This window comes from Rana temporaria, chromosome 9 (genome assembly GCF_905171775.1).
Source record: "Rana temporaria chromosome 9, aRanTem1.1, whole genome shotgun sequence".
NCBI classification, from domain to species: Eukaryota; Metazoa; Chordata; class Amphibia; order Anura; family Ranidae; genus Rana; species Rana temporaria.
The window spans coordinates 53639087-53652665 of NC_053497.1; the positions used below are offsets into that span (position 1 = coordinate 53639087).

The 13579-nt window shown below is 43.9% G+C and overlaps 1 protein-coding gene across 3 annotated transcripts in view; it reads right to left on the reverse strand.

Annotated features, from left to right (window-relative positions):
• Positions 1 to 1346: 1346 nt before the first annotated feature.
• Positions 1347 to 13579, reverse strand: part of DDAH2 (dimethylarginine dimethylaminohydrolase 2) — a 35533-nt gene continuing 23300 nt past the window's right edge. For all 3 annotated transcript variants that reach the window (XM_040323498.1, XM_040323499.1, XM_040323497.1), the window contains exons 3-7: positions 12751 to 12850; positions 10084 to 10157; positions 8438 to 8557; positions 6702 to 6845; positions 1347 to 2013 (exon numbers count right to left, since the gene is read on the reverse strand). In XM_040323498.1, coding sequence (XP_040179432.1) covers positions 1897 to 2013; positions 6702 to 6845; positions 8438 to 8557; positions 10084 to 10157; positions 12751 to 12850 — 555 coding nt within the window. In that variant the 3' untranslated portion in view covers positions 1347 to 1896. The remainder of the gene's footprint in view (positions 2014 to 6701; positions 6846 to 8437; positions 8558 to 10083; positions 10158 to 12750; positions 12851 to 13579) is intronic.

Here is a 13579-nt window from a genome sequence, read left to right on the forward strand (position 1 = left end):
CACCTTTGGGTGAAACATTTCAGAGGTGACCCCTCTGCTGCGTTTTAATGAACAGGGGAAAAAAAATTGCTGCAACTCGAAGTGCAGCAAAATAGTGTTTAGTGGCAATCACTAGTCGAGAGTGGGAAGAGGTTATTTAAACCCCCCCCCCCCCCCAACCACTGCCCTGAATGGACAAAAGTATCAGACTCTGAATACCAGAACAAGCTCCCATAGAGCAGTGGTTCTGGACCTCAGTCGTCCAGTACCCCCAACGGGACATGTTTTCAGGTTTTCCTTTACTTTGCACAGCTGCTTTAAATCAATATTAAGGACATGGTATTGATAAATAAAAAGGGAAGTTCCCAAAACATAGCCCATTGGGGGTACCTGAGGACCAAAATTGAGAACCACTGCCATAGAGGGCTATTGTTTGTTCTGGTTTTTAATGGCACCGGTCTCAAATGTAGGTTTGCTTCAACTGGAATTTCAGAAACAAGGCCTCAGCTGTAGTTTTTTTTGGGCCCTGAATGACACTTTAAAGTGGAGTTCCACCCAAAAGTGGAACTTCCGCTTAATCCACTCCTCGCCCCCTTACATGCCACATTTGATGCAATTTTTTTTTTGGGGGGGGGGGGGGGGCTTCAGGAGGACTGGGACTTCCTGTCCCACTTCCGCCGAGGGGCTTCTAAGGCGATTAGACCATTCGCCTTTCTGCAGCCCAGCCCTGTAGGCGATCGCCTGGGACACGTGACAGGTCCCAGGCGACCGCCTGTCGAATTAGATGGCGCAGCGCCGCTCACGCATGCGCAGTGGGTGCCCGGCCGTGAAGCCAAAAGCTGTCACGGCCGGGTGCCCACACTTGGAATGAATGTTTATTATAAGCCAGCAGCTACACTTTTTGTAGCTGCTGACTTTTAATAAACATAAAAAATGACTGGAACACCCCTTTAAGAACCGAAAGAAGAAAAAAAAAAAAACACCATTGTTTCTGCTGTGTTGTACAATATCAAATTTAGTGGAAGAGGCTATGTGGATGCGGAAAATGCAAAGAAAGGATATAATAGCACCAGAAGGATTTGGAGTCAAGCATTATTTGTTCCCCTTAAACAAAACATATGGTTAGCAAGATAAGTCTACCACTGTGCTGAAGAAACAGTGGAAACATATGAAAAATGATGAGAACCAGGCAGATAAAAAGCCATTGCATCTTCTAGTAAATAGTATGTCTGTGCGCCATCTAGTGGCCATTCTGTACACAACATTAGATAAACTGATTATGTCAAACTTCAGAACTAAAACTTCCCTTCTGTGCAAGTCACAGTTCAAGCTGTCCAAGTTATAGGACAACAAAGTGGCAATGGGAGTGCTGTGACGTTACAAACTGTTTAATGATTTTTGTTTGCAAATGCAGATTGTATACAGCGCTTGATAACTGGATGCAGTTACCTCAAAAACCTGCATTGCTTCAACTACATTAAAGAAAAAAAAAAGCCAGAAAACTACTTAAGTCCACTGGCAGCCAAAGACATTCAGAAAGGTCCTAGAGATATGTACATATGAACTGTCAGAAGAGCTAGCCAATCAAATAAGCAATAACCAAGAACCCCCCCCCCCTCCTCCCCCACACACGTTTCCTATAAGAACCAAACCAATTTTCTGTTCTATAAAAAAAAGAACAGCTGCAATAAATTGGCTGCTATTGAAAAAACACCTATTTTTTTTCTAAACCTCCATTGTTCTAGAAAACCTATGTGCTACAAGTGTGCGTTAGTGTATGCGTTTATGATACAGGTAAAATCCTGTAGGATGAAATGAATACTGAAGAGGATATTAAAAAGGAGTAGGCTGCCTCCAAGTCAACCACCTTGTGCCAGCGTTGGTGGTCAGGCATGGGGGGCGGGGCTAGAAGTCAAGTCAAATCTCCAGCTTTCGGTTTATCAGTATGGTGCAGGCGGTAAGGCAGCCTCCTAATTTTGACATCTCTGTGCAGGATGCTGGGACCAGGGTGTAATCAGTCAGCTTCTGAAAGACCTGGAGAAAAAAAAAAACACAGAAATGCAATTCAAATTAATGACAAACACTTGTAATTTATAATAAAAACCCTGCTACCCCCTGACTGACTATCTTTCTGGAAATGCTAGTTTTCCAACACGGACCCCTTTTCGTCAATACTTTGAGCCACTGAACCAGAAAGATTCAAGATAACGACCGGAGAATTTTCCAGCCTTCCTGATCTTGTCCGTTTCATTTCAGTGGTTCTCAACTCCTGTCATCAGGACCCATTAACAGGCCAGGTTTGTAAGAGAACTGAAATACATCACAGGCGATACAATTTGCTGCTCAGTGATTACAGTATTCTACCCAAAGTAATACTTAAAAAAAAAAAAATTAAAAAAGTTTGCTGATGCCCTAGCTGAAGTGTGGAATGAAGCAAAATCCTGCCTCCATATTGAAAAAAAAAAAAAAAAAAAAAAAAAAAAAAAGGGGGGGGGGCGGGGTTCTGGAGGTTAAAACATTGACAGTATGCATTGCATCATCAAGCTCCCCCCCCCCTCTCCCGCCATTGGCTGGCAGCACACCTTAAAAAAAAAAAAAAAAATTAAAGATTGGATGCAACACTTATTAGTGCATTAACCACAACGAAACAGCATACCTAGATAGATATTGTGTCACACTTAACCCACCTGTAGATTTTATTTATACAATATATGCTTTAACTACCCTAGTTACGAGAGGCTTGCTTAAAATAGGATTTTTTATCATATTTGCCTGTAAAATCCTTTTCTTTGAGTACATCATGGGACAGAGTCAGGCTAATCATTACCTGCCGAGTTATACTTCATCAGGTAAATGGACACTTGTAGACCAAAGGTCATTAGACAGGAAGTGATCCCCTATATAACCCCTCCCATACAGGAAGCACATCAATTTTGTAGCAAGCACTGAATCCTCAAAGGGGAGTGATCTGTGTCCCATGATATACTCAAAAAATAAAATCCAAAAATTCTTTCATACATCATGGGACACAGTCAGGCTAATATTAATTACCTGCTGGGACATCCCATAGCAATAGCCTTGAGGGGAGGGAGACACCCTGCCAAATGATAGCCATCAGAACTTATATGGCAGTCCGCAGTACACTGTGGCCAAAAGCCGAATCCTCGGCTGCTCGAATATACACTTGATAACGTTTTTTGTAAATGTATGCACTGAAGACCAGGTAGCAGCCTTACAAATCTGAGCCACAGAAGCCTGATAGCGAAAAAACCCAGGAGGTTCCTACACCCCAGGAGGTGATCAAATACCACCAAAACAAAGCTCCATTTGTGGGGGACCCACGACAATTTTGTTTGGGAGCCGAATCACAAAAAGTGCTCTGGTAAGGGGGTAAATTATTCTGGGGATTAAGTGGTTAAGGAAGAAACATCTGTCTCTATGGCTGGCCTGCTCCATTTCTTAACAAACCTTTGATCCTATGGGATATAAAAAAGGCAAAACCTCTTAAGAGGAACAAAATTCTGTCAGGATATTCCCAATCAGCATACACATCCTGTTCAAGCAAGAGGTGTAGGGGAAAAGCCTGTGCAACCTGAAGAGGCCTCAGGAATCCCAAGAGGACCAGGGGTGCTCAGTCACCTCTGCTTTTTTAAGAGGCAACTTAAAGGCAGAACAAACCATTTCGGTCAGAGTTAGGATGAAAGCCTCTGCACCCGAGAGGAAGACATCAACTGGATCTCCTTTTGTCCAGTTTTCTCAGAAGTATACTCGTCTGCCGGGCACTCAACTGAATCACTCAACTGAATCCTGAGATTTTTAGCTCTTCCCCATTCTCAATCCATACCTGCTCCAAACTAGAAGACTACAGTGTGGGGGAATCTTATGCTTCTTGCCACCCTACAAGATGGAGGCAAGCCTGTGCTCTAACCCGGTTAGGGCTGAGGACATTTCATCCTTAGTGATAAAGGGTGAAAGAGCAGCATTGCCTGTGGGCACAATACCAGATAGGCGCAGCTGCTCAGATTGCCCGGAAGCCTCTGATCCTTCAGGGGATACAACGCCAGGCATATGACTAGGCTCATTAGGAACTACTGAGGATTTAGATGTGCCCTTCCCTGTAGCGCTAGTCCCGAGCCTCCTTTTGGAAGACAATATTCACAAACAAAGAGTACTTGGGTGTAGATTTAACACACCTCAGAAGGGAGACCCCTTAATAGGGCTCACCAAGCCCCTACGCAACAATCCAGCCAAGCACCATAGCCTGCCAAGCAACACTTGGCGACTCACATGTCCCAGGTAAGGAGAAATGAACCGCTGCAAGTGTCTGTTCAGAGCCAGCTCTGTGTCCCACAGCTGCCTTCTGGAAGCACTGCATGCTTGGCCTACACTGCTTAAATAAGCTGGGTGTGCGCCGGAAGGTTCTATGAGTGCGTTGAATCGGTGTGGCTGTGTTAGCGTACAGCACAAATCTTTTTTGCGCCCAACAAAAAGGCTACTGCGCCATGGGCACCAAACTGCCAAGTCCAGCGGCACTTTTGCAAACGACCGTGTGCCATCATACAGGTTAAAAAAAAAAACAGACACACGTAGCGAGGCATCACCTTTATTATGTGATTAAAAGACTACCATCTGCTGATCCAGAAGGATCTCAGCTCCCTCCGGTGGCCAAGTTGTTTTATAGCCACCTTCTATTTACTTTTGCACTGGTACAGCAAGGAATGTTGGGAAACTGAGTACAGGGAGAAAGACTCCATTGCACTGGTTTATTCATAGACTACAATACCCAGAGAGCAACTGTACAACCTCAAAATGCTTTGCTCCCCCCACAGCCTGCTGGGGGAGGCAATTTGAGGAGGACGTATTTGGCACATGCTCTCTGGTCCGCCTCTTCAACTCAGGACACCTGTGTGAGGCGTCTTCCTGGAAGTCTAGGCGAGAGTGGAGGCCTATCTACGCCCGGGCGGAGCGCCATTGAGGGAGAGGCGCAGAATCTGACGGAGTGATCGGATGGTGTCCCAGTGCAGCGGTGACCTGTGTGAGAACCGAAGACTGTCATCCTGGCAACGCATAAGTGCACAGACTTTTGGGGTAATTTGTACTGAGAGTTGGTCTGATCAACCAAACCACATTAGTGAAGTACACTATCTGAAAACTGCATGTTTAGTTATAGTAAACCATTGAAAGCTATTTTCATACTCTTTAACTGGCTCCATTAGACTGTGTAGCACTGTTAGAGAGAGCTGGGTGAGGCTTGGCGGAGAGGTGCCTCAGTGCAGAGACCTTACTGAGGGGACCCCTTTTGCTGTGTGCTTGCACAGGTCTGCATGGCTATTATAGTTTAATTTGTATTCATCTGTTATCACCGATTCTGACTCTTGCAGGGCTCAGTTTTACCCCTTTTGTTTCCTCTACTTTTATTTTACCAAGTAAAGAGTTACATTGGTTAAGCTGAATTTGTGTGCAGTCCATCTGTCATCTTACTGGATCAATACAACTCAAGGTAATCAATTGTTGCATAATTTACTGTGGTGTAATAGGATATTGTGCCCTCCAACAGCCATTGGGGTCCACAATTCCCACTGATACCAGTTGTGCCAAGGGAAGGTTCGAGGCAGTTTTAGGGGTGGATAGTGAGAGCGTAGACCCAAAACAAACCAGCAGCTCTTTCGGGGGTAGTGCTACACACACAAAAAAAAAAACCCCACAGCTAGCCCAAGACTCCCCCTTATGGTCACCGCACACAGGTCTCCAGCCTTTGGCTAGCTTGACCGATTGTTACAATCACTGGGACACCCCACAATAATAAAATAAAAAGGGGTTTCACTTACTCCTCCAGGCGCAGGGCCACTTAGAAAATAAGGGCCCACTCTTCACACTTTACGGTGGGTTCATGTCACTTGGACCTTCAAGGACTGGGTACCCTTTCATGTTTAGGGTCCACTACCTTGGACCTGTACAACACCCTGCAGGAAATGCCTTAGCGCTGTAGTGTCCAGCACCCAGAGGCCGCATTACAGGCAAAACCTTGCAGGATCTTGAGTCTTCTTCGCAAGGCTTGGGTAACATTTAGCCAAGCATAAAAGCCTGTGTCAAAATGGGTCCGGTCGGTCAATCCCTTGATTCATCTTGGAACAGTTTGTGGGACCTGGAGCTCAGAGCTCAAAACAAACTGCACCATCCACCTTGTAGACACTGGTAAAAAAGAAAACAAGTGCTTCCTGTATGGGAGGAGCTATATAGGGGGATCACTTCCTGTGAAACGACCTTTGGTCTGCTTTGGCTAGAGTGGAGAGGGATTAGAACGCATCTCAATTTTTATTGCCATCTGAGCCCCCACCCCCCCTCCCTAATTATGGAGATTTACCCTTCTGTCCACCATTATCATCTGAAGTGAAAGTAAGAGAAAATCCCAAGATTTCAAAGTTGTTCCCAGAAAAGTAATAGAGGGGAAATCTTCTAATGAGGACACTTGTTCTGGGGACCTGGGGGTCCCCAAAGCATTCCCTCAATTTGCAAGGATTTCCTCCCACATTGGCTATGGGACAGGAAGTGAAATCTCCGCAATGGGACACAGAGGGCAAAAAAAAAAAAAAGTTAACCGACAGGGGTTATAACTCTAGCCAAAGTTTTTCTGCTCATTTTGGATCTAGTTCTACTTTAAAGGATGCAATCAAGTCTTGCCAAACAGTAACAGATGTATAAAATCAGTAAACATGTCTCACCTGCACACTGTTGGGATATTCATCTGCACTACGGTGCACCAATACATTGGATTTAGGTCCCACACGGGCGTAGATGCAGTTAGCAGCGGGATCATCGGGCACAGTCAAGGTTTCATAATGATGATCTGTAAGCTGCTCCATCATCTGAAACAAACATTTTAAAACACTGGAGTAAATTTAAAAAAAAAAAAACATTTCTTCTCTTTTTACTTCTTGGAATAAGCATGGTGAACCTGAAAATAAAAAAATAAAAATCGCACAAGGGACTTAAGAAACCAACATTTTAAAATAATTTCTTAATTTTCAATCTTGGAGCGACTGAAATCTGGATTGGTTGATGGCAAACTTGCCCCGATAAAGAAACAGCAAAAGCACAAAACAGTGCTACACACCCAAGCAAAAAATATGAACACAGCAAAATTTTTATATATATATATATATATATATATATATATATATATATATATATATATATATATATATATATATAATATTTTAGCACAGCAATTTGTGTTTCCATGTATAGATGAGCAGAGGAATTTCTGTAGGATTTAATAAAAATTCTAGTATATCAGAAATGGCCAGTTTCTTGCCAACTCCCTGTGCAGCTTTGCTGTCACCTTTTGCCTAAAATGGCAGCTTATCTCAGACCAATAAGCATCAGAGCATCCACATATAAATGTCAAAATATTCCACTTTGGGCATTTTTATTCACATTGATCTTGTGAATGTTGAGAGGCCCTTCACGCCGCCTAAAAAATGTAACTTTTGTAGCTACAATGGCGCTTTGAGTTTTAACAACAGTTAAAAATTACACTTAAGAGGAGTTGTAAAAGGAAAGTTTTCACCTTATTGCATTCTATGCATCAAGGTGAAAAAACTTCAGATTATACCGGCCCCCCCCCCCCCCCCGTTATACTTACCTGACCCCTCGAAAGTCCCGCACTCGGCCGCGAGATCCTCTTCGCCGCTCAGCCTGGCCGCCGATTGGCTACAGCGGATGGATTGAAAGCAGCGCAGCCATTGGCAGCTATGGCCACTCGCTGCATCACGGGAGCGCGCCCGCAAGGACTACACATAATGCGAGCTCTCTCGCATGAATGCATGGAGTTCTTGCGGGGAGGACCAGAGACAGCTGTCGAGGGACCCCAGAAGACGTGGATCGGGGCCACTCTGCAAAACGAGCTGCACAGTGGAGGCAAGTATAACATTTTTTTTTTTTTAAATAACAAATAGCTTACAACACCTTTAAGCTAGATACACTATACAAATTTCCTGTAGATTTTTTCCCCTTCAGATTTACCAAAACCATCCAATATGAGGTCAACCCCTAAGTTTCAAATTTGTATGCAATCAGGCAGGCCCTTGCACTACATGGTTTTGGTAAATCTAAAAGGAAAAATCGGACAACAAAAGTTGTATAGTGTGTATGGGGTCTTATTCTCAGAGTGGGATTGATTTAATGAGCTAAAGTCCACTACTCCTTCAAACGTCTACAGGAGAGCTGCTTGAACTCAGACCACTTTCAAGGATCTGCCAAAAATGTTCTGGTCATTATGGAAAGTTCTGCCATTGATGCCTATTCAGTAATGTGTGCATCTATGGCAGCACCATCCCGAACAACTAGTCCATGTCTAAATAGCAATCATACATAAGGGTTGACAAGCAATTAGCAAATGAGGGCTATACATCTCTGAACAGCCACCCCTCCTTTCCTATGCTATGCTCAGTTTTACCTTAAGGGCTTTCTTTGCACAGTCGCTGCTTCCAATAACCAAGGTATCTGGACCACACATGCTACAGAAACTTTTTAGATGCAAATCTCCAGAGACTGGAACAGTAGAAACTGCATAATCCTAGGTAAAAAAAAAAAACAGAACACGCTTTTTAGGAAAGATCTGTAGACAGTTACAAGGTCATAGAAGGTTCTTTAACCACACCATTGTGTCCAAACTGCGCTTTAAGGCAGAATGCCATTCAAGCCTAAAATTAGCAATTATGGGTAGCCACTCTTGGAATTAAGAGCTACTGTAGATGGGAAAGGTTTTCCTGCATTTGAAGCATTGCACCTGCATACACACTTAGCGGTGCCCCTGTGGGGTCGCAGAGTCTAATAGTTTCAACTGTCACCCCCCCCCCCCCGAAAGGGGGCTCCCTCCAAGGCCATGACAGCCTAACACTCCACCTGAACAACTCCTCCCACAGCAGGCTGACCATGAGCATATATAGAAGGCCTGATCCCCCGTCAATCCTAGTTGGGGGATTGGTCAGGGCTCCCAGATACACTCCAATCCTCTGCCCTGCCTTTTCCAGAAACAGAGGAGGAGCCAGGAGATATGAAGTACATCAGTCACCTGCTGCTACTCTCAAACCACTCCTAGATCAAAAAACAGAGATATATATATATATATATATATATATATATATATATATATATATATATATATATATAAACACAACATACATACACTTTCTTGCGCAGGTAAAAATAAAAATTTAATGTGCATTTATTTTTTTGGAGCCTGTAAAGCATTGCACAAGCAATTAACAGATCTCCAGCAGATCTGCCAGGAAGCATGAACGAACTACCACGGCGTTTCACAGCACAGTGGTAGTTCACTGAAAACTACAAGCTGCCAGCCACAAAAGCTGCCAGAACCTGTCGTTTTCCATGCACAGAGCCATGTCAAACAATTCAGGGACACGGCAGGGCAGGCGGAGCCCCGCTCGCCTAAATGTTCTCCCTAAATTGTGACAGCTAGATCAGGGAGGTGCAGGGGCCAGTCCATTTGTAACATGTTGCCTGTTACACCCTAAATATGGGTGTAACAGGTTAGGAAAGGTGAACTTCTCCTTGAGGTCGGGTTCACACCCGTTTCCCCCGCATTAAATTTACATAGCAGGAGAATGCGAGTGGCTCTATGGAGCCGGTTCACATATCTCCGCAGCGGGTCCAGTGCGGTGTGCCGGAAAAACACATGCTTTTTTGGTGCGTTTCAGGTTCTATTTTAGCCCAAAATTCAGGCCGAAATAGGACCTGAACCTGTGAACCAGCACTCACCGGACCCCTGCCGTGAGTCAGACAGGATGCTGTACACACTGGCCTTTGTCACTTACAGTATGTAATGTCCAATGCAGCCAGCACATCTAGGACTGGCAAGATGCAATATATTAAATCTTTGGGTTTAGATACATTTTAAGGCTGTCTAGCTCACCCCCCTGCTCATTGGATAGGAGAAATGGTACTATATTGTCCAGTGAGAAGGAAACTTGCCTTGCTGGGCAGTCCTATTCTAGAGGGGTAACCAAGAAGGTCTTATAGTAAGGATTGCCTGTCAGCTAGTTTGACTCAACCACATAGAAAAAAAAAAAAACTAAATACCTGGTATGTCTTTGCCACCATCTCTGCTCCTTGAATATTCGTCCATTTGGACAAGCCTACAAAGATCTCTGAACCTGGAATACAGTAGAAAGTGGGTGGCATTGTAAAAAGTGGTTATACAAAAAGGATAATATGCTAGGAACAAATATGAACACAGATTAAAAGAATTCCTGGTGACAACCATGCACGGATTGATACTGGCTTCTCTTAATGTACAAATGACTAGAAACAAGGCTGGATTCACAACCATGCATTGTGGCAACAGCAATGTATGTTATTGTACCATACATGTGTTAGTGCTTTGCATCTTCATTTGCAAAAGCGCACCAAGGGAGTACACTACAATGGAAGCTGTATCACTATAGGACTACATACCACTATAAGACCTTTTTTTTTACTAAAAACTGACTTTCCTCCATTCTGGTGCATTGTACATTAATGACTCAATGGAGGTTGATTAACTAAAAGCAAATATACAGGTGAAACTCGAAAAAAAAATTAATATTGTGCAAAAGTGCATTCATTTTACTAATAAAAAAAAAAAAAAAAAAAATTATACGAGATATGACAAATCACGGCTTGAACCAATTGTGATGATTATGGCTTACAGCTCATAAAAACGCCAAATCCTCAATCTCAAAAAAAATTGAGTATTACATGCAATCAATAAAACAAGGATTGTGCATAGAACAATATCAGACCTCTGAAAAGTAGAAGCATGAATATGTACTCAGTACTTGGTTTGGGCCCCTTTTGCAGCAATTACTGCCTCAATGCCACGTGGCATGGAAGCTATCAGCCTGTGGCACTGCTGAGGTGTTTTGGAAGACAAGGATGCTTCAATAGCGGCCTTCAGATCTTCTGCATTGTTCAGTCTCATCTTTCTCTAGGCAATGCCCCATAGATTCTCTATGGGGTTCAGGTCAGGCGGGTTTGCTGGCCAATCAAGCACAGTAATCCCATGGACACTGAACCAGGTTTTGGTGCTTTTGACAGGTGCCAAGTCCTGCTGGAAAATGAAGTCAGCATCCCCATAGAGCTCGTCTGGGGAAGGAAACATGAAGTGCTCCAAAATTTCCTGGTAGACGGCTGCGTTGACCCTGGACTTAATGAAGCACAGTGGACCAACACCAGCAGATGACATGGCTCCCCAAATCAACAGACTGTGGAAACTTCACACTGGACTTCAAGGATCTTGCAGCGTGTGCCTCTCCATTCTTCCTCCATACTCAGGCTCCTTGGTTTCCAAATGAGATGCAAAATTTGCTCTCATCAGAAAAGAAGACTTTGGACCACTGAGCAACAGACCAGGTGTGTTTTCCTTTAGCCCATGTAAGACGCTTCTGACGTTGTTTGTTGTTCAGGAGCGGCCTGACAAGAGGAATACAACATTTGAAGCCCATGTCCAGGACCCGTCTGTGTGTGGTGGCTCTTGATGCACTGACTCCAGCCTCAGTCCACTCCTTGTGAAAGTCCAACACTTTTGAATGGCCTTTCCTGACAATCTTCTGCAGGCTGCCGTCATCCCTGCTGCTTGTGCACCTTTTCTTCCACATAACTTTATATTAATGTGCTTTGATACAGCACTTTGGGAACATCCAACTTCTTTTGCAATTACCTTTTGAGGCTTTCCCTCCTTATGGAGGGTGTCAATGATGGTTTTCTGCACAACTGTCAGGTCAGCAGTCTTTCCCATGATTTTGATTCCTACTGAACTAGACTGAGCCACCATTTAAAGGCTCAGGAGCCCTTTGCAGGCATTATGGCTTAGCCGATTAGAGTGAGGCACTTTGAGCCTAGAATATTGCTCCTTTTCACAATATTCTGAGATTGTGGATTTGGTGTTTTCATTAGCTATAAGCCATAATCACAATTATGACAAATCACGGCTTGAACCATCTTGCTTTGCATATAATGAGTCCCATCTCATATTAATTTCACCTTTTAGGTTGTATTCGTGAAATAAACGAATTTTTGCACAATATTCAAATTTTTCGAGTTTGCATTTCAATGAGTTTCTCTAGATCTGAAGGGAAGCTCTGAAATTCGGGGGAAGCTTTGCGATTGTTTCCCCCCTCCCCCTACATGTGATTGAGTATTTGCAAAGTGAAGCTTTACCTCATTTACCAAGCTCTGGCAAAAGTTCAGTTTAGTTTAGTAAATCAACCCCAATGAGTAGTGGCACAAAACAAGACAGCTTGCAGGCCCTATATATGCATTCAGGGAGATTACTTTTAGCTAAACATTTTTAAAGATCTGAAGGCTTTAGATACTTTTAAGGACTCTTAGGGCTCTTTCACACGGAGCGGACCATTTCTGGATCCGCTCCGTGTGTCTGCCAAAGCTCAGCGGGGATCCCCGCTGAGCTTTCGTCGGATAGGGCGGTCCCCGCACACAGTGCAGGGACCGCCCTGTCTCTGCTCCGCTGTCCCCTATGGGGGACCGGATGCAGACGGACTGTCTGTCCGTCTGCATCCGGTCCGTCCCGTCGAACGAAAGAAAAATAGGGTTTCTTCCGTTCGGGAAAGCGGATCCCGACTGACGCGGACGCTAGCGGATGCTCCATCCGCTAACGGACGTGATCCCATAGGGATTCATTACAAGTCCGTTAACGGACTTGTAATGAGCGGACGAACGGTCCGCTAGTGTGAAAGGACCCTTACCCACCTGTGAAGAGGATGTCGCTGGCATCCAGTGTGGCTTTTTCATCTGTAAGTTCACAGACTCTGAACTTCAGCTCCTCAAATAACTTCCGCAGGCCTTCTGTCTGAAAGGGAAAGAAGGGGGGAGCATAGTGGAGGAAGACAAAAAACACATGGTAGATTAGGAAGCCACCAGTAGCTGAATACAACAAGTCTTGGATGGAGGAAACGCACCAAAATATATAAAATGCAGTACCACTGTGTTCAGGCAGCCATGGTTGATGAATACAATTAAACTCCTAAAAATTCTCCTGCGCTCTGGTGTTTCACCAAACCCGGGTAGTGTAGTTTAGTCTTAGGGCAAGGTCTAGAGTCTTGCTGCCCTCCTCAGAACAATGGGTGTTCATATGGCTTGAGAAAGAAAAAAAGGAGGGCGCACCGACCTAGTGCATTACCACTTAAAAGTCTTATTAAAAAAAAAAAAAAAAAAAAATTAAAAAATTGAATAAAAGCAATGATCCTACTCACAAAAGGAGCTTAGGTAAGCGCTTTTCAGACAGTTGAGCTGGATCTCATGGGACCTGTCAGCAAGACTTGACGACAAGGAGGATCAAATGATACCTCAAACGTCTGATGCATTTCTGGGCATACCCCTTTCTTCAGAGCCTAGGTGCCATGAGATCCAGCTTAACTGTCTGAAAAGCACTTACCCAAGCTCCTTTTGTGAGTAGGATCATTGCTTTTATTCTATTTTTAATAAAAAAAAATAAAAAAAAAACACACAACTTTTAAGTGGTAATGCACTAGGTTGGTGCGCTTTTTTTTTTTTTTTTAAAAAGCCAGCAGTGCAGTTT